The following is an 18428-nucleotide window of genomic DNA, read 5'->3' as shown; positions in this document are numbered from 1 at the left end:
GGTATGATATCTTGGATATTAAGAGTTTTGTCATAAAATTAAAATGAATGGCCAAACAGTGTAGTGAAAGTTTTGTCAAAATATATGTTCCAAGAACATTGATATATCAATAACAAGGTTAGTTCTACACAAAAATGGCCAATGAAATCCCCCAACAAGGAAATGTGCGGCTGCTAAGTCTTTCAATTCATACAAAAAGATGATCAAAGCTACTTGGTGGAACTTGAACGCTTTAATTTGGGAGATGGGCTAGAAGTCTCCTTGAATGCAGATGGACACAAGTGGCTAACACTGCAATTTCCACACTTGGGTCTAAGGGGAGTACAAATAGTCTGTCCAAATCCAACCTATATATCATGGCAACAATAAAAAAATAAACATAATTGTAATAACAAACTATATAACTACATTTCATTTTCATTTCTGTAACAGCACAAGCCTACTGCTAGTAGATATTATTTTTTTTGGACTTTCCTTGTTGGGCTTTCCCTCAAAGTTTTTTAAAACGCGTTTGCTAAAGAGAGGTTTCTACACCCTTATAAAGAATGCTTCGTTTTCCTCTCCAACCGATGTGGGATCTCACATTTTCTACGAGTAAATTGGACTAAAAGGAGCATAAATTATTGCAAATGGCAATCAATAAGAAGCTACCTAGATACCCATTTGTAGATGCAATAGAATGTTTTCCCAAGGGGTAAACATCCTATACACCGTGTATGAATACAAAGAGGGATATGCGAACGTACAATTACGACACGTTTAACCGTCTTAAGAATATTAGCATTCGAGGGAAAATATTCGATCCTGCGTTTAACCAAGTACGCTTATAAGGAAATAATGGCATCAAATTCATTGTATCATGGTTCTCAGGGTAGCAACTATTTGTAAACAAACATTACATACCAGAAGAGGATTAATTGGAACCCATTCTTCCTTTGGCAGCCATAGTTCTAATGCCACTCGAGTTTCTTCAGGGGAGGAAGTTTTCTAGCAAAGGAAAGAAGATAACAAATTATAGCAATGCCATGAAAAGGACTATACAAATTATAGCAAGTTAGGTTTAGGTAATGACTTCATGAGAATACTTACTATCTGTTGCTTAGTAGAAACATAATGGAGTTGAATCACTTCATAATTGATATTTTCTAAGATGAAGTGCCAATAGAATTCAACATATTTTGAGCTAGATCCTACATCAGTTGGTGAGGGGAACGAAGCATTCCTTATAAGGGTGTGGAAACCTCTCCCTAGTAGACACGCTTTAAAACCGTGAGGTTGACAGCGGTACATAACAAGCCAAAGCGGACAATATCTACTAGCGGTGGGCTTGAGCTGTTACAAAATGGTATCAGAGTCAGACACCGGGCGGAGTGCCAGCGAGGACGCTGGACCCCAATGGGGTGGATTGTGAGATCCCACATCAGTTGGAGAGGGGAACGAAGCCATTCTTTATAAGGGTGTGGAAACTTCTCCCTGAAAGACACGTTTTAAAATCGTGAGGTTGACGGCGATACGTAACGGGCCAAAGCGGACAATATCTACTAGCGGTGGGCTTGAGCGGTTACAAAATGGTATCAGAGTTGGACACTGGGCGGTGTGCCAGCGAGGACGCTGGACCCCAATGGGGTGGATTGTGAGATCCCACATCAGTTGGAGAGGGGAACGAAGCATTCCTTATAAGGGTGTGGAAACTTCTCCCTAAAAGACACGTTTTAAAATCGTGAGGTTGACGGCGATACGTAACGAGCCAAAGCAGACAATATCTGCTAGCAGTGAGCTTGAGTTGTTACAACATATTTTGTCCTATCACGATGAACAAGATTCTTAGTGATACTCATTATAGCTCGATTATCACACACCACCTGTATGGGTGATGGCAACCTTAACCTTATCCAAACTACTCAGAATCAAAATCTCTTAATTTACTTTATTCTTGAGAGCATCTTCACTTAGATGGGACAGATTTTGATGTAAGGTATCCTTCTACTAGTACTAATGGAATTGATGTTGATACTCAGGCGTGGCATACTTCAAATCAATAGGAAGAATTTGATTCATTTGATGGAGGCAAGTCCATTAAGGACGAATCTAAAGTGAATCCATCCATGTTAGAAAACAAGTAGAGTCCAGTACAAATTCCACAGTTACCTGTTTCGAGCCTTTCCCAGACACCCATCCAAGCCGATTGCAAATGCGATGAACATGAGTATCGACGCATATCCCCTGAACATCGTTCCACGCCATAATCATGATCTAAATGCCACATATGAAACATGACGAGGAGCCATGAGAAGCAGACCCATTACCCAGATAAGTTCCTTCTTTTCTAATAATAATAAACAATCTGTCATACCAAATGTGCAATCTTAGGGCCTATCCCAGGCAGTAGAAGTAGCTCCTCCAATGATCTAGGTATGTCCCCACCATACTTCATAAGACATATTTTTGCAATCTTCTTCAAATTTTTAGCCTTTGTAGAATAAAATCCAACCTACAAGATGGATACAAAAGAACTCTAAATTATAGACAGAAAATGAAACTGCCCCAACAAGAACAGAACAGCCACAGTATACAACTGCTATTTTTCAGATTTCTCTATTCAAGTGATTCAAATGCAATGGGAAAATTTATGTGCCATTGTTCAATAATTTCCAAGAAAACGTACAGGGTAAATCAAGCTTTTAATGGTTGATTCATCTGCTTTGTCCATGGCATCAGCTGTAAGAAGACCGCTTTCTTGGAGACGCAATGCTGCTCCTGCACTCCTGAAAGATCTTTTGTCAATTAAAGAAAATATTAGAAGAGAGAGAGATTACTATCTCTGGGCAGCAACGACAAATAACGTACTGCCCCTGGGACGTAAAAGTTTACTTTCAAAATATAAAATTTTGACATTCTAATTTCATTATCATTCTGAGTCTGTTGTTGCTTCTTGATAAACTTTCCTGCACCCAAACAGACTTGCACATAGCAGGATTAGACAGCTTGAGAAATCGATTTGTACTGTCAGTGATGGTAGTGCATAGGTAGTTTGTCAATGTAACAGCCCAAACCCACCGCTAGAAGATATTGTCCTCTTTGGGCTTCCCCTGAAGGTTTTAAAACGCGTCCAAGAGGGTGGATTGTGAGATCTCACATCGGTTGGAGAAGGGAAAGAAACATTCCTTCTAAGAGTGTGGAAACCTCCCCCTAGTAGGTGTGTGTTTTAAAACCATGAGAGTGACGGTGATACGTAATTAGCCAAAGCGGACAAAAGGTGTAAAGGAAACCTAGAATCACGAAAACGTGTAAAGGAAAGTTCGGAAAAAGAGGAGAATTTGATAGCTGCAGGTTAAGATACAACCGTTCTTACGAAAAAAACAGAAGAAAATCTCTATAAACTAATAATTTCAGAGTACAAGAGCTTGCCATGAGTTACGTGGTCTTTGGTTTGGCTTGAGAGAAGAGAAGATGCCAAGACAGCAAATCTTCTTTCCTATTAAAAATAGAGTAAAATTAGTAGTTATTGGTTCATATAATGCTGCAGATATCAAATACAAAATATAAAGAACAGTGGGTTTTATGTCATCAGTATATAGTCCCTGCAAGGCCATTGAGGGAAAATACAATAGAACGTGTAGTGTGTTACTGAAGCACCTTAGCTGGCTACTTGGTGCCCCTGTTAACTCTGTGAAAATTTTGTGGTGACCGGATCCACCATCATCACTATCATTCACAAGGGTGTTACTTCTAAAGATCAACAGGTAATTTAGTCGGTAATAAGAAGGTTACTATGTCATCTTCACATCTGATTATTGATAAATTTATAGATTTCACAGTGCATCAACGAAATTAGCGTTTGTGCCAGAGATAGCATTTAAGAATACTTGAAAGCTTTAATTTGGCACCAAGGGAAGAAAGATATAAGACAAAAGGTTAACAAGTTAACATCCACCATGCCTCTAAAAATTTAAGTACAAACATGAGATGACAATAGATCTTGAAAAGAAGTATATATTAGACGAACACGACTCTCCACAATGATATGATATTGTCCACTTTGAGCATAAGCTCTCATGACTTTGCTTTGGGCTTTCCCAAAAGGCCTCATACCAATGGAGATAGTATTCCTCACTTATAAAACCCATGATCTTCCAATAAATTAACCAATATAGGACTCATTCCTAATAATCCTCAACAGTATACAACTATGAAAACTCGAGCTGGGGTGTCCATTTGAAATTGGGAATGTACCTTTGGAGGAAGAGTACTACCAGCTCGCCCGCATCCCATGGTGTCTACTGGAGCTACTTCAGACGATCTCATTTCCCGAATTCCTTCAAGGACCTTTTCCCAATCCACAGGGGTTTTACCTATATCATAATTCAGCTTTTTCTTAGGAAACAAAAACAAAAATAAATACACAAAGGAAACCCCTTAATGGTCAAAGATTAGTGACTAGCATTGTTTATCTCATTCGTTCTTGGAGATCAAACGTTCGCTGCTAAATACATTATCACTCACCTCCTTCTGCAACGCCTTTTTGTCTGGTTGGATTAGAATCTTCAATTCTGGTGAGAAGGGTATCTAGAGGAGGCTTAGACTTCCCTGCAGGGGAGACAATAGTTTCATATTACATGTGTAAAAGCATATTTCCCCTTACAATTAGTCAAAAAGGTAAAGAGGCCATAAGAACTTTATATTCTTTGGATAAAAATCAGTCTATATTGCATCTTGAAGTATTACTAAGGTAAGAAATTACTTGATCCGGGGGAATCCTTTGTTCTTTTGAATGCAAAACCTTCAATATCAGGAGGACAACATCGCTGTAGAGGGAAAAGATTAGAAGTTTAAATTATTAACTTTCACCATGTAATACCTGTATCTCCAAAGGATCAAATAACAAGTTTCTGAGTGAAACATATGAAATTAGCTATGAATGTTTATGAGCTTACTTTGCATTAACTGAATGCATCAATTAAATTGTGAGTGAAACAGGGTGTATGGACTGAAGAGAGAGTAATATGACTGCATAAACATAATCAAGTTCGCCAGAAGAACGATCATCTGAAGCTAAAATAACCCATTTGATGAAGAACTTACTTTAATGTCGTCTTTAAGTTCTAGGTCAAGCCCGCTATCTTGACCTTCTGCCTTCTTTTTCACTGTTCTCCTCACGAATACACGAGTTTCAGACTTAGAAACGCCATTGGAAGATTGAACACCTGAAATTCCTAAAAGTAGTGAAGACCCCGTAAAGAAATACACAAAGATTAACGTCGAAAACATGGTTGAGTAGAAGTTCTTAGGGAGCTGGACCTGGAGGGGGTTCGTTTGAGGCTATTGGCATGGAAGATGAACTTCGTTTCGACATGCCAGTGCATGTAATTCTTCGCGCAAATGTAATCGAAAGCGCCGAGTTCCGAATAGGACAAGCAAGAAACATTGTAATGGGTAGAAGTAGAAGAATCCAATTTAAAAAGGGTCCAGCCTCCTTCCTGGCTACAAATTCCAAAATTTGGTTTGTGGAAGGCGCAGATTGGCTGATCAAAATGGGTATTTGGGCTAACACCAGATCTATCATGATTGAAACGATTGATATTTTCTTCAACTGGATTGAGATATCAAATTATGGTTACCTTATCCATTGAATAAAGCTCCAAATTGCAAGATGTTATTAATGATGAAGGTTTGTAAATTCCCCTGTTTAGACCAAAATTCTTTGTGCATCCTTTTTTTTTCTTTTAAATTTAATTATGATGAGTTATAATTTTTAAAATTTGTAAAAAAAAAAAAAATGTAATTCTACTGAGATTTTAATTGTCAGAATTTAATACAACTTACGGATTAATTGCAGAATAGTTCTATACAAATCAGTTAGTCTTTGCAGGAGTTATTCAGTTTATTACGGTACAACACTTCATTTTTCAGTTTTAGTCTGTTTTGAGTAATAATAATTTCAGATTTATTCATACTTTTTAAGTGTTAGATATTGTGTCATATACAAATTATTGATTAAATGTCTGAGATCCCACATCGGTTGGAGAGTGGAACGAAACATACCTTATAAAAGCATAAAAATCTCTCCCTAACGCATTTTGAAATCGTGAGACTAATAACAATACTTGACAGGCCAAAGCAAATAATAACTGTTAGCGGTGGACTTGAGCGGTTACAAATGGTATCACAACCCGACACCGGAGTGTGTGCCAACGAGAATGTTGGCCCTTTTAAAATCGTAAGGCTAATGACAATACTTAATGGGCCAAAACAGGTAATAACTGTTGGCGGTGAACTTGAGTTATTTACAAATGGTATTAGAGCCAGACACGGGGCAGTGTGCCAACGAGGACGCTGGGCCCCAAGGGGGTAGATTATGAGATCCTACATCAGTTAGAGAGGGGAAATGGTATCAGAGCCAAACACCGGGCGGTGTGCCAACGAGGACGCTGGGCCCCAAAGGGGTAGATTATGAGATCCCACATCAGTTAGAGAGGGAAACGAAACATTCCTTATAAGAGTGTGTAAATCTCTCCCTCACATATGCGTTTTAAAATCGTGAGGCTGACAGCGATACGTAACGGGCCAAATCGGTTAATATCTGTTAGCAGTGAACTTGGACGGTTACAAAATGAGTGTTGAAGCTAATCCGAACAAAATGATAAGAAAAATGCAAAAAAAAAAAAAAAAAAAAGGCAATAAGGGCATTCAATTATTGATTTACTAGCAATAGCAAGGAGAATCCTCACAAAATTGACAAGAAATTAAGAAAGAAAGAAAGAACAATATAGATTATACAATCAAAGAAGCAAAACAAATGCTCCACTAACTAAACAACTCCCATTCTAACTAAGACAACTTCCTTAAAAAACATATACTTTGTGATGAACATGGACTTCTTCAACAGTTTGTCCTGTTTTTCCATTCTTTCACTTGAGAAAGAACTTCCAAATCTCTCGGTCCGTCATCTCCTCGACCAAGTGAGCTCCAAAAACGCCTTCCTCATCGACCAAACTCCTCAAATGCCTCGCTCCGTTATTGAAACCGACGTAGTTCTTCTTTGTGGCCAAGTACAACACTCCATAAGGAGGCCTCACACACTAATTTTCAACCAAAGAGATGATTAATTCAAAGGTATTAGACATTCGTTTTAGTCTTCGACGTATAGAGAATTACCTTTTTTATCAGTGCATATAGCTTCTTCAAAGAGTTGAGTGAATACGGGATTTCTGCCATTAAAACGATATCGTATCCGCCTTCTTCTTGACCGATCTCGTTAGCCCTCTCCCATGCTCGACTTGCTGATAGTTTCCTCGATCTTCTTGAAGAAGACTCGTGGCCGATGATGCTACCGTCTTGACTGCTGCAACCATCCATAAAATCTTCTTCTGAGAAGCTCAAGCTCATTCCGGTGGGTGCTTCGAATCCATCACCCCGAACTACAGATAAGACTGTTGGGAGCTCTTCCCAGTCACCAGCATAAAAATGTACTGATGGGGTCAAAGCATGTCGGGACGGAGTTAAGGGGCTCTCTGGCTGTCGACTCTGCCTGTCCCGAGCTTGTTCGAGATTTGCAAGGACATTCGGTATGGTTGTGCATCTAATAGTTTCTGCACTCATGTCTTGAAAGTGCACTATGCTTGCTCCCTGTAAGAAGATTGAAAGCTGAGGTATAAGAACAGTTCCTTAAAAAATAAAAGGCACAGCCATGACACCTCTTCTATATAATTCTACAATAAACAAGACTTCAACTTTCATTTCCTTCTAAACCAACAAAAATCCATTCCCTATTTCAACATTAACCTTCTACTCCTCTACTCCTGTGCTTGCATTCTTCTAAGCCCACCACTAGCAGATATTGTCTGCTTTGGCTCGTTACGTATCGTCGTCAGCCTCATGATTTTAAAAGGTGTCTACTAGGAAAAGGTTTTCACACCCTTATAAGTAATGCTTCATTCCCCTCCCCGACCGATGTGGGATCTCACAATCCACCCCCCTTGAGGACCAGCGTCCTCGCTGGCACACCACCCAGTGTCTGGCTCTAATACCATTTGTAACAGTCTATGCCTACCGCTAGCAGATATTGTCCGTTTTAGCCCATTACATATTGTCGTCGGCCTCACGGTTTTAAAACGTGTCTACTAGGATGAGGTTTACACACCCTTTATAAGGAATATGCTTCGTTCCCCTCCCCAACCGATGTGGGATCTCACAATCCACCCCCTTGGTGGCCAGCATCCTCGCTAGCACACTGCCCAGTGTCTAGCTCTGAGACCATTTATAACAGTCCAAGCCCACTGCTAGCAAATATGTCTGCTTTGGTCTGTTACGTATCGCCGTCAACCTCACAGTTTTAAAACGCGTCTACTAGGAAGAGGTTTCCACACCCTTATAAGGAATGCTTCGTTCCCCTCCCCAACCGATGTGGGATCTCACAATCCACCCCCCTTGGAAGCCCAGTGTCCTCGCTAGCACACCGCCCCGTGTCTAACTCTGATACCATTTGTAAGAGCCCAAACCCACTGCTAGCAAATATTGTCCATTTTGGCCCATTACGTATCGTCGTCAACCTCACGGTTTTAAAACGCGTCTACTAAGGAGAGGTTTCCACACCCTTATAAGGAATGTTTCGTTCTCCTCCCCAACCGACGTGAGATCTCACAATTACGCACAGAGAAAGCACACTACAAAGACTTGTTGAACGCTCGTAAACAAAACAAATAGTTGAAACCCTATAACAAATCATGTCAATGTATCTTTATCAAAATCTTAGTAAGGATTGATAACATCTAAGAAAGTATTCATATGCTGCTTCAGAGTCCTTGTCTACATTATATCTTTTTGTAACATATTAAACAATGGTGAATAAATAACAATGATGATTTGAATACTGTCAAACCATTCAAACTCCACATTTAGAGTAATTTGTACGAAGGAACTACACACCACAAGCACATTTCAAATGAAATTTTTTCACACAACTTTACTTGATTGAATTCGCAGTTAGAACGCTCATAATAGGAAGAAAATAAGCGACCGAAGTAAGAAAAACATATTTAACAACTATCAGACATGGTGCTTACTATCGAAGAATATACGTATAGAGACGGATTAAAGATGGTTTAAAGGTACCTTGAGGCAAGCAAACACCCCAGGAAGTCCATAGCTACAACCCAGCTGCAAATACCAACTAAAGAGGTTAGCTTAGAAATCAGCAACACCCCAGACTGATGTGTTATTAGTTGTTTCAGTGGATTAGAGCACTCCAAGGCTCCACATGTTGACATAGCATAATAGAAAGGGCAACCATGCTCAATCTAACATAAAGTAATAATTCATTGGGCCAGCAGAGTTGGGGAAAAACACATATGCACAGAGAGGAAGGCATCCTACATTTAACGGAGAGATTGCCTTGGTCGTCCTTCCTTGAATGAGACGACAAGATACAAAACACGATGACTTAAGTCAGCGTTAGAACTAATACGAAATGTACTAATGGTGCCTGCCTCGTCCCTTTGGGCCCTCACTTTGATAAGCTTGAAAAGATTCTATCTCATAAAGTTTAGGGAAGGAAATGAGGAATCCACTAACAGCCCAAGCCCACCATAGGCTAAAAAAATTAGGGGCGTTACAGTTGGCATCAAAGCCAAACACGGGGCTCTATGCCAGCGAGGACGCTGGGCACCGAAAGTGGGTGGATTGTGAAATCCCACGTCGATCGGAGAGAGGAACGAGTGTCAGCGAAGACGCTGAACCCTGAAGAAGGGTGGATTGTGATATCCCACATCGATAGGAGAGGGGAACGAGTGTCAGCGAGGACGCTAGACCCCAAAGGAGAGTGGACTGTGAGATCCCACAACAGTCGGGGAGAAGAACGAAACATTCTTCATAAGGGTGTGAAAACCTCTCCCTAGCAAACACGTTTTAAAATCTTGAGGGAAAGCACAAAGAGAACAATATCTACTAGTAGTGGGCTTGGGCGGTTACAGAAACACACCCAAACAATCATTTACACAAGACAAAATGTTTTGAAATCTAATTAACCCAAACAATCATTTACACAAGACAAAATGTTTTGGAATCTAATTAATCATGCACAATAAGGTCGCCCGATTTAAAGTTACTATAATGGATTATAACCTCAAGTACTTTTTTGCCTCTAAAGCTCAGCTGTCCATCACAAATCTCATATTTAAGAACATTAACCAGATACATGGAACTGTCCCAAGATTTCAAATGACCTGCATAATAAAGATATATTTCAACCTTAACGACACACGTATAACCGTAAAAGTTATGGTAAATCTTGATTCTAAAACAGATTTTTTTAAAAAAAAAAATTAGATTTCAGGTAGCTATGACTGTAGAAAGTATAAAAGTACCTTCAGGTTTTGAAGATGTAGACTCCGAGCTATTCAAGCCCATTATATCAGCAACGCTAAATCTACCCTGGAGAGAACGACACCAATTAGCATAAATGAAGAGCTGTGGGGTTTTACTACCCCTTACAAATTGCTGATAAAGTTCCGTTAATAGTTTGTTCATGTTATCGTATCCAGGAAAAGCAAGAATCGTACTCGAACCATCCGATGAACACGATATAGAATAATTGGCATAGCCGCTAACAAATGAAAGAAGTACCTTAAAGACATTGAGACCTTGCAAATCTACGTTCTCCCCTGCATATTTGTATGGAAGAGCTGTCTGATAAAGGTTAAGGAAGTGTTAATGGTATTCCAAACGTAGGCGTTAAAACGAAAAAACAAATGGAATCGTTACTTGAATTGTTTTTCGTAGTTATGAGAGGTACTTTGCAATAACAGGAAGAGAAGTATAAATGAATTGCCTTTGAAGGGAGAATCTCCACAGCCGGTGAGGGGAGATGGACATCTCTCTCTGAAATGGAAGGACTGCTGTGGCTTCCTTTATCTTGGGGCACCAAGCCAGGCAAGCACTGGGCTAGCAATGATGGTGCTCTCATTATATCTTGAGAACTTAGAAGATACCTGCAGCATTGTAAGGTCAATTTATAAACAAGCAGTGGTTTAAATACTCACCAAGCATAATATTCTCACCCCGACCCGAGACCGTGATACAAACACGCAAATGTAGATCCTGTTTTTATAAAGGAAAAAAGAACTTTATTTCCTATAGGGTAAGCTCATCCAGAAAAAGGTTCCTCCCATGGTAGGAGGGAGGACCATAGACACCTAAGATCCAATTAGAGAAGTCTAAGAAGCTTGAAGTTGGCACGGTTAAGAATCACGACTCTCCACAATGGTATGATATTGTTTCCCTAGAAGGCCTCATACCAATGAAGATGTATTCCTTACTTTAAATCAAGAAAAACTTATGCTAGTGATCCAGATTATTTTCATCCATAACTCTAACTTTTACTAGCTTTTTTGTGTGTTCTATTGTATTGAAAACAAATTATAATACACATACAAACAACATACAATTCACCAAACAGACTTTGTAATCATATTCTTTGTAGAAATTGTACTATGATTTGAAATTTTACAGTAAGTACCACATCAAATCTTTGATGCAAAGAGTTCAAATTAAAATGATGATATGAAAGTAAAGCGTTTTCAAGCCTAAAATGGAAAATTAATTGAAAACCATCTTCGGGTAGACACCAAATGTGAGATCCCACATCGATTGGAGAGGAGAATAAACATTTATAGTGGAAACCTCCTACTAGCAGACACGTTTTAAAAACCTTGAGGGGAAGCTCGAAAGGGAAACCTAAAGAGGACAATATCTGCTAGCAGTGGGCTTGGGTTGTTACAAATAGTATCAAAGCTAGATACCGGATGGTGTGCCAGCAAGGACACTGGGTCCCGAAGGGGGTGGTTTGTGAGATCCCACATCGATTGGAGAGGAGAACAAAGGGTGTGGAAACCTCTCACTAGCAGACACGTTTTAAAAACCATGAGGGGAAGGCCGAAAGGGAAACTCAAAGAGGACAATATCTACCAACGGTGGCTTCGGTTGTTACAAATAGTATCAAAGCCAAACACCGAGTGGTGTGCCTACGAGGACACTGGGCCCTAAAGGGGGTGGATTGTGAGATGCCACATCGATTGGAGAGGAGAACGAAGCATTTTTTATAAGGATGGGGAGAGCGAAAGGGGAAAGGGAAATCCCAAAGAGGACAATATCTGCTCAAACTAGAAATTCAACATCTGTATCTACAAAATCCGCCCTGAAACCTTAGCTGATGAAGAGTAACAAAACATGACAACAATTAAGAGCCAAGAACATTGATCTAAACAGTTCGATTACTCGACCAAAACTCCAAGAACCCGGGACCCAGAACACAAAATTACAGCTCCCCGATGTAAGAAGAACAAGAAAACAAGAAAACCCAAATCTCCAAATACGTAAAGAACGCAATCAGCAAAATCCAATAGAGAAATAAAAACCCCATGAAAGCAAAGAAAGCTGCTCACCCACGGAGCTAATTGCAATAGCGAAGGGAAAATCCAGGTAAACTATGAGACGATCGAAGACCCAGAAACGTATTATAGTCAGAGATACGATTAGGCATTAGGAAACTCCGCGATTTCAGAGAAGAAAATATCGGTTCGGTTTCCAATCAAAGTCAAAAAGAATACAACGCCGAGAAAGAAACTTTCACACCTGAACAGAGAAGCTTCGATTAAGACCTTCACTCCAAATTGCAAAATGTCCACATTACCCCTCTAACTTCTTACTATTTTCGAATTTACCCGGATTGGTTGAGTTGAGAGTCATGGTTGACACTGCAGTAATTACAGGGAAAGGACGAGGGTATTCTCGGTAGAAGCGTGTAATTGGGATTAGAAAGTCAACGGTGGACGTTAAAGTGGCGATTCGGTCGGTCGTTTCATCGGCATCTTCACCAGCAGGTGTACGGAGATTCTCTGACCTTTGCTCTTTGGTTGCCACGTGTGCAATGATTAGTGATCTTTTGGTAGAAGGTTTAAGTTTAGGAGGTGTTTTAGGTCTAATTAATTTTTTTTTATCTTTTAACGGTTAATTTGGTATGGAGAAAATTTAATCGGATCATTATCTTCGGCCTCAGAACTTTAGTTGAAAGTCATGAACGATTGATTGATAATGTTTGAAGTTATGTATGAATCGGAACAAGCCAGATTAGGTTTAACTAATTTTGTTGATTTTTCGGGTTCTCATGGACTTTAAATTGTTGGCCTTCTTTTGACTATTAACTGTACTTTGTTGATTTGTCTGGTTGACCATGAATTTATGTTCTTTTGTAACCGGTGTGAATGAAAATGTTGGGTTGACGAATTTTCTGCTTGTTTGAGTCCCAAGAATTCATGACGTTTAGGTTATTGTATCTTGCACGAAACTCTTGGAATCATTTAACTTGGTCGATTATCAAATTTGTAAGTTGATTTGACTTCGGGTTTGAAGTCTTTTTCATCTAGATACTTGACCACTAACGATAATCCTAAATTGCTACACCTTGAGTGTTGCTTTGTGGGTACGAGAAGTTTGTATTTCTGCTCCAATTGTAAAGGTAGGTAAAGATCACCTTCTTTATTGGACTGGTCCGATCTTAAAACATGCTCAAGCTCCATCAAAGCCAAAGTTTAGTATGTCGTTTAAAGTACTAATTGAACCTCAATCATGCACATCCAACTCTTAATAGATAAGTTTGGCCTATTGGATCAAAGTTTGGGTTGACTCCGTGGATAGATCATTCGTAAAAGTCCAAGCCTACCGCTAGCAGATAAAACCATCTACTACCATCTTAAACCTCATTGTCAGCCTCACGATTTGGGTTGGCCCGTTAGGTTTTAAACAAGCCCACCGTGGATTGATCAAAGTTTGGGTTGACCCGTTACGTTTCACTGTCAGCCTCACGATTTTAAAACCATCTACTAGGGAGAGGTTTTCACACTCTTATAAAGAATGTTTTATTCCCCTCTTCAACCGATGTGAGACTCACAATCCACCCCCTTGGGAGCCTTATAAAGAATGTTTCATTCCCCTCTTCAACCGATGTGAGACTCACAATCCACCCCCTTGGGGGCCTAGTGTCCTCGCTGACACACCGTCTGGTGTCTGTCAACCGATGTGAGACTCACAATCCACCCCCTTGGGGGCCTAGTGTTCTCGCTGACACACCGTCTGGTGTCTGTCAACCGATGTGAGACTCACAATCCACCCCCTTGGGGGCCTAGTGTTCTCGCTGACACACCGTCTGGTGTCTGTCAACCGATGTGAGACTCACAATCCACCCCCTTGGGGGCCTAGTGTTCTCGCTGACACACCGTCTGGTGTCTGTCAACCGATGTGAGACTCACAATCCACCCCCTTGGGGGCCTAGTGTCCTCGCTGACACATCGTCTGGTGTCTGGCTCTGATACCATTTGTAACCGCTCAAGCCCACCCCAGTAGATATTATCCGTTTTAGTTCATTACGTATCACCATAAACCTATTGTTTTAAAACGCGTCTGCTATGGAGAAGTTTCCCCACTAAAGAATGTTTGGTTGCCCTCCTCGATAATCTCATATCATTCAATAGTATATTTAATACATTTAAAAAAAATATATATTTTTTTTATTTTCTCACTTAGATGTTATTGAAATATTTTGAATTTATATTTCCTATTTAATTTAATTAAAATTTTTTGTTTCTTTTTATTAAAATAAAAATATTGATACAATGGCAAGTTCATGCTTAGCTTACTCGTTTCATCTTCATCCAGAGATAACAGAACATCATCAAACTCTGAACCGAATCCCTCGCGTCCATCCAACTCACGAAGCCCTAACAACGATTCGATCGGAACTTCTTCTGCTTCAATTCTATCATCTCCGACAACGCCGATCTCGAGTTGAAGACGAGTCTCCTCTCCGGCGCTTGATTCATAGTTATTTGCCGTCCGTGATACCGGAATCCAGCGGAGTTCAGAGACGTAGCAGAAGATTTAAAATCCTTTTTCCGTGGTGAAATCGAAAACCAGTCCCAATCCTTCATCGATTTTATGTACGAGCGGCCAGAACAACGGTTCTTCACCGTCAACATCTTCGATTGCTACAAATCCTGCTAATTTCACTCCGAAATCGAAACCGCTCCGAAATGACGGACTCGGAAAACAAAACCGAAACCAATCGAAATCGAACTCTCCATCCGGAATCAGCTTTGAATCTTCGTTCTCAAGATTCAGCAAAGACAACAAGAAGGCAGGAAATGAGTTCACAAGACTCCAGCGGCTCTCGGAAAACGGAAGCGGAGAAGACGACGGGGAATCTAAAGATAGCCGCATTGATTCACCTCCATCAGAGGTGGTCTCCTCTGCAACTTGTTCAAAGGAACTATTGGAGCCATCACTCTGATCGGCGGTAATGGAAGAGATTTCCATGTAATCGGCACGGCGAGTTTAGACGGCAAGGAAAGCAGATTCTGATGAGATATTGAAGGTAATATTCTTCTCTGTTCATCTTGGAAGCTCTTGTGATTTCTGCTAATCTATTTTGCGTTGGGGAAAATTGGCTTAAATTTTCATATTATTATTATATTAAAAAAAATAATAAAAGCTACAATAATTTTAATTCTATCTGTCCAAAAATAATAATAATTTGTATTTAATAGAATAATTAAGTTTAATTTAAAATTTTTAAAAACTTTTAATTTTATATTTAATAAGTCAATAAAAATTTAAAAATATTTAATAGGTCAAAATTTTGTTATAACCCAAAATAAAAAAATTTAGAGACAAAAATTCTATAAATTTATATATAATTATAATACTTAATTAAATAAATCTAAAAAATAAAAATAATAAAAAAGCAAAACTTCCTTAAATATTCTAGAAGGCATCAAAATTGATTTCCACACCCTCATGATTTTACCATTAAAGCAGCCTTGGATTAGTGGTTTGGTCAACTAATTAAAAAAAAAAAAGAAATAAAGGGGAGACATAATCATTTTATAAGTAATATAGTTTTTCAAAACACACCAGACTGTGACACTCTCTCATATGATATGAGAAATTATTTAGGATAGACCGCTACAATGAAATGAAATTTTTGACATTGTTGGAGGTAGTAGTGTTCGAGTTTATATATCTTGTGATTTGTAAAGAGATTGTAGGTTTCCACGTCCATATCGAACCCTTATTAAAATTAAAAGATAGACATATTGTAGCGGGCTAGATGATCAGTCCTGAGCTCAATATTTCCATGAAGAAAGGGGTGGAGTTTCGGATTGGTTCCAAGTGGAAATGTCATCGCCATATCTGCCTCCTTGAACTCCATCAGCTAAAGCATAAGCTTCAAGTTCAGCCATCTCTTGTGGGCTAAGTTTGAGCGATAAAGCTCCAATGTTCGAATCAAGATTTGAAATCTTCGTGGTTCCAGGAATGGGAGCCACATCGTGTCCTTGGTGGTGAACCCATGCCAGAGCCAACTGGGATGGGCTGCATCCTTTTCTTCCTGCCAATTCCCTCACTTTCTCGAATATGTTGTTGTTGTGCTCCAAGTTTTGTGCTTGGAAACGTGGGAGTTTCTGAAATTACCAAATGATTCAAAATTATGATGCTGAGTTAACTATTCGAACACTCAATAAGGAAGCTATGTCTTCACCTTTCTGTAGTCATCATCTGTTAAGTTTTGAACGAAGTTGGCCCCAGATGATAGAAAACCCCTTCCTAGAGGGCTGTATGCCACAATTCCAATGCCTAATTCCCTATCAACATACCATACCAAAAGTCAGTTTATGATCATCCATGTCATTGACAAAGATTTTTCCAATACCTGCACGTAGGAATGATGTCTTGTTCGACATCTCGTGCCCACAAAGACCACTCGAGTTGAACCGCTGAAATGGGATGAACTGCATGAGCTCTTCTAATGGTAGACGCCGAGGCTTCAGACAAACCAATGTACCTTATTTTCCCTTCTTCAACCAGTTTCTTCAACTCCCCAATCTAAAAAGAAAACCATTAGTGATCACACATCAGTTAGGAGAATAGAAAACTTTTTCTCACCTCAGTTACGAGAATGAATGAAACAATAGTATGGAAACCTCTCTCTAACAAATGCACTTTAAAATCTTCTAGGAAAAGCTTGAAAAGACAAGTTTAAAGAGGACGATATGTGCTAGTGGTAGGCTTGGGCTGTTACAAATAGTATCAGAGCCAGACACTATGTGTCAGCGAGGAGGCTGAGCCTCGAAGGGGTGGACACGAGGCGGTGTGCCAGCAAGGACGCTAGACCTCGAAGGGATGGATTGGGGAGTCTCACATCGATCAGAGAAGGGGACGAGTGCCAGTGAGGACACTAAGTCTCGAAGAGGGTGGATTGTGAGATCTTGTTTATAAGGATGTGGAAACTTTTCTCTAGTAGACGCTTTTTAAAAATCTTGAGGGGTAGCTAGAAAGAATAAGTCTAAAAAGAACAACCAAAGAGACAAAAAAGTTAACTTACTGTGACTTCAATGGGAACTTTAGTGTCAATCCGATGCTGATAATAGAGATCAATATAATCCACCCCAAGCCGCTCCAAGCTGGCCTCACACGCCGCCCTAACATACTCTGGTTCGCCATGCACCTCAAAGTTACCATCAACCAGATGGAGTCCAAATTTGGTAGCCAACTGAACCTTCTCCCTAACCCCAGTAGCCTTAAGAGCCTTTCCAACGAGGATCTCATTGGTGAAAGGCCCATAAATGTCAGAGGTATCCAAGAAGGAAACGCCACTTGCGACGGCATGGTGGATGAGGGCGATCATGTCTTCTTCGGGCTTAGCAGGGCCATAGTATGAGGACATGCCCATGCAGCCGAGCCCCTGCGCGGACACTTCAAGGCCTTGAGACCCCAGCTTGATTGTTTGAACCATAATTTCAATTCTTGGTGGGATTTGAGGAGTTGGGGGCTCTGATTTATAGGAGAGGAGAGTGATGGGTGCAGTGAAGGGGAAGGGGAAGCTTCCTATGAGGCTGGTAGTGGTTGGAGGAGGTGCGTCACCTCTTGCGTTTTTGTGTGCTGTTTTTCAATTGAATTCTATTTGTTCAAATCATCTTTTTAAGATTCCATTTTCGATATTAGGTGATAGAATTTTTTAATTAGATGGTGTTCATTGAATCTTTCCCCTTCATCACTTCCTTAACTAATAATTATACCACTATCAGCTAAGCTTTTGTGGAAGTATATGAATTTAATATTATCTTTATTGGTATCAAGATTTTAATTAATTAAAGACAAAGCCATGAGAGTTTATATTCAAAGTGGCCAATATGAAAATCGGATTGATATCAAGTTTCTTACGGAAATCAAAGACGAAGCCATGAAAGTTTATATTCAAAGTGAACAATATCATACCAATGTGAAAGTCTCGTGTTCCTATCACTATCCTTGTAGATTTCATTGTTTGGTCAACCCTCCATGTAAGCTTGCGTTATGATAGCACATGTTTGGCAGTTTTTACC

At 39.8% G+C, this 18428-nt stretch overlaps 3 protein-coding genes and 1 pseudogene across 5 annotated transcripts; all 4 read right to left on the bottom strand.

The window, feature by feature from the left end:
* Positions 1-59: 59 nt before the first annotated feature.
* On the bottom strand, positions 60-5618 carry LOC111790651 (endonuclease III homolog 1, chloroplastic). Of its 2 annotated transcripts, none has more exons than XM_023671646.2 (11): positions 5299-5618; positions 5083-5213; positions 4742-4805; positions 4504-4587; positions 4234-4352; positions 3409-3475; positions 2666-2757; positions 2354-2491; positions 2149-2253; positions 904-987; positions 60-347 (listed from the first exon to the last, which is right to left on the bottom strand). In XM_023671646.2, exons 1-11 carry the CDS (start codon positions 5561-5563, stop codon positions 210-212), a joined length of 1287 nt encoding a protein of 428 aa, XP_023527414.2. In that variant the 5' UTR covers positions 5564-5618; the 3' UTR covers positions 60-209. The 2 variants fall into 2 exon arrangements, with proteins under 2 accessions (XP_023527414.2, XP_023527415.2); XM_023671647.2 differs by having other exon boundaries at positions 5083-5204.
* A 1055-nt stretch (positions 5619-6673) lies between these two features.
* Positions 6674-12626, bottom strand: LOC111791793 (uncharacterized). Of its 2 annotated transcripts, none has more exons than XM_087122791.1 (8): positions 12438-12626; positions 10826-11094; positions 10621-10683; positions 10362-10428; positions 10120-10220; positions 9112-9156; positions 7156-7626; positions 6674-7079 (listed from the first exon to the last, which is right to left on the bottom strand). In XM_087122791.1, exons 2-8 carry the CDS (start codon positions 10958-10960, stop codon positions 6909-6911), a joined length of 1053 nt encoding a protein of 350 aa, XP_086978917.1. In that variant the 5' UTR covers positions 10961-11094; positions 12438-12626; the 3' UTR covers positions 6674-6908. The 2 variants fall into 2 exon arrangements, with proteins under 2 accessions (XP_086978917.1, XP_086978916.1); XM_087122790.1 differs by having other exon boundaries at positions 10826-10985.
* Positions 12627-14577: 1951 nt separating this feature from the next.
* LOC147793291 (uncharacterized) lies at positions 14578-15391 on the bottom strand (annotated as a pseudogene).
* A 538-nt stretch (positions 15392-15929) lies between these two features.
* Positions 15930-17842, bottom strand: LOC111789623 (putative aldo-keto reductase 2). The gene is made up of 4 exons (XM_023670256.2): positions 17429-17842; positions 16757-16929; positions 16586-16688; positions 15930-16508 (listed from the first exon to the last, which is right to left on the bottom strand). The coding sequence occupies exons 1-4, from the start codon at positions 17837-17839 to the stop codon at positions 16173-16175; spliced, it is 1023 nt and encodes a 340-aa protein (XP_023526024.2). The 5' UTR covers positions 17840-17842; the 3' UTR covers positions 15930-16172.
* Between the last annotated feature and the right edge of the window lie 586 nt (positions 17843-18428).

This window comes from Cucurbita pepo, chromosome 3 (genome assembly GCF_057944985.1).
Source record: "Cucurbita pepo subsp. pepo isolate OVF chromosome 3, ASM5794498v1, whole genome shotgun sequence".
Taxonomy (NCBI): Eukaryota; Viridiplantae; Streptophyta; class Magnoliopsida; order Cucurbitales; family Cucurbitaceae; genus Cucurbita; species Cucurbita pepo.
Note: the sequence above shows the minus strand (reverse complement) of the source record. Positions and strands in the feature narration are given on the sequence as shown.

Excerpts from the sequence above, each read along its gene's own strand:
- LOC111791793 (XM_087122791.1), bottom strand. The coding sequence starts at position 10,960 with ATGAGAGCACCATCATTGCTAGCCCAGTGCTTGCCTGGCTTGGTGCCC. Across the intron at positions 10,429-10,620 it reads AAGGTCTCAATGTCTTTAAG|GGTAGATTTAGCGTTGCTGA; the intron begins GTACTTCTTTCA and ends CGTTCTCTCCAG. Across the intron at positions 7,080-7,155 it reads TATATGCACTGATAAAAAAG|TGTGTGAGGCCTCCTTATGG; the intron begins GTAATTCTCTAT and ends GTTGAAAATTAG.
- LOC111789623 (XM_023670256.2), bottom strand. The coding sequence starts at position 17,839 with ATGGTTCAAACAATCAAGCTGGGGTCTCAAGGCCTTGAAGTGTCCGCG. Across the intron at positions 16,930-17,428 it reads AAGTTCCCATTGAAGTCACA|ATTGGGGAGTTGAAGAAACT; the intron begins GTAAGTTAACTT and ends TTTTCTTTTTAG. Across the intron at positions 16,689-16,756 it reads GACATCATTCCTACGTGCAG|GGAATTAGGCATTGGAATTG; the intron begins GTATTGGAAAAA and ends GTATGTTGATAG.
- LOC111790651 (XM_023671646.2), bottom strand. The coding sequence starts at position 5,563 with ATGATAGATCTGGTGTTAGCCCAAATACCCATTTTGATCAGCCAATCT. Across the intron at positions 4,806-5,082 it reads AACTTAAAGACGACATTAAA|CGATGTTGTCCTCCTGATAT; the intron begins GTAAGTTCTTCA and ends TTCCCTCTACAG. Across the intron at positions 3,476-4,233 it reads GTAGTACTCTTCCTCCAAAG|GAAAGAAGATTTGCTGTCTT; the intron begins GTACATTCCCAA and ends TATTTTTAATAG.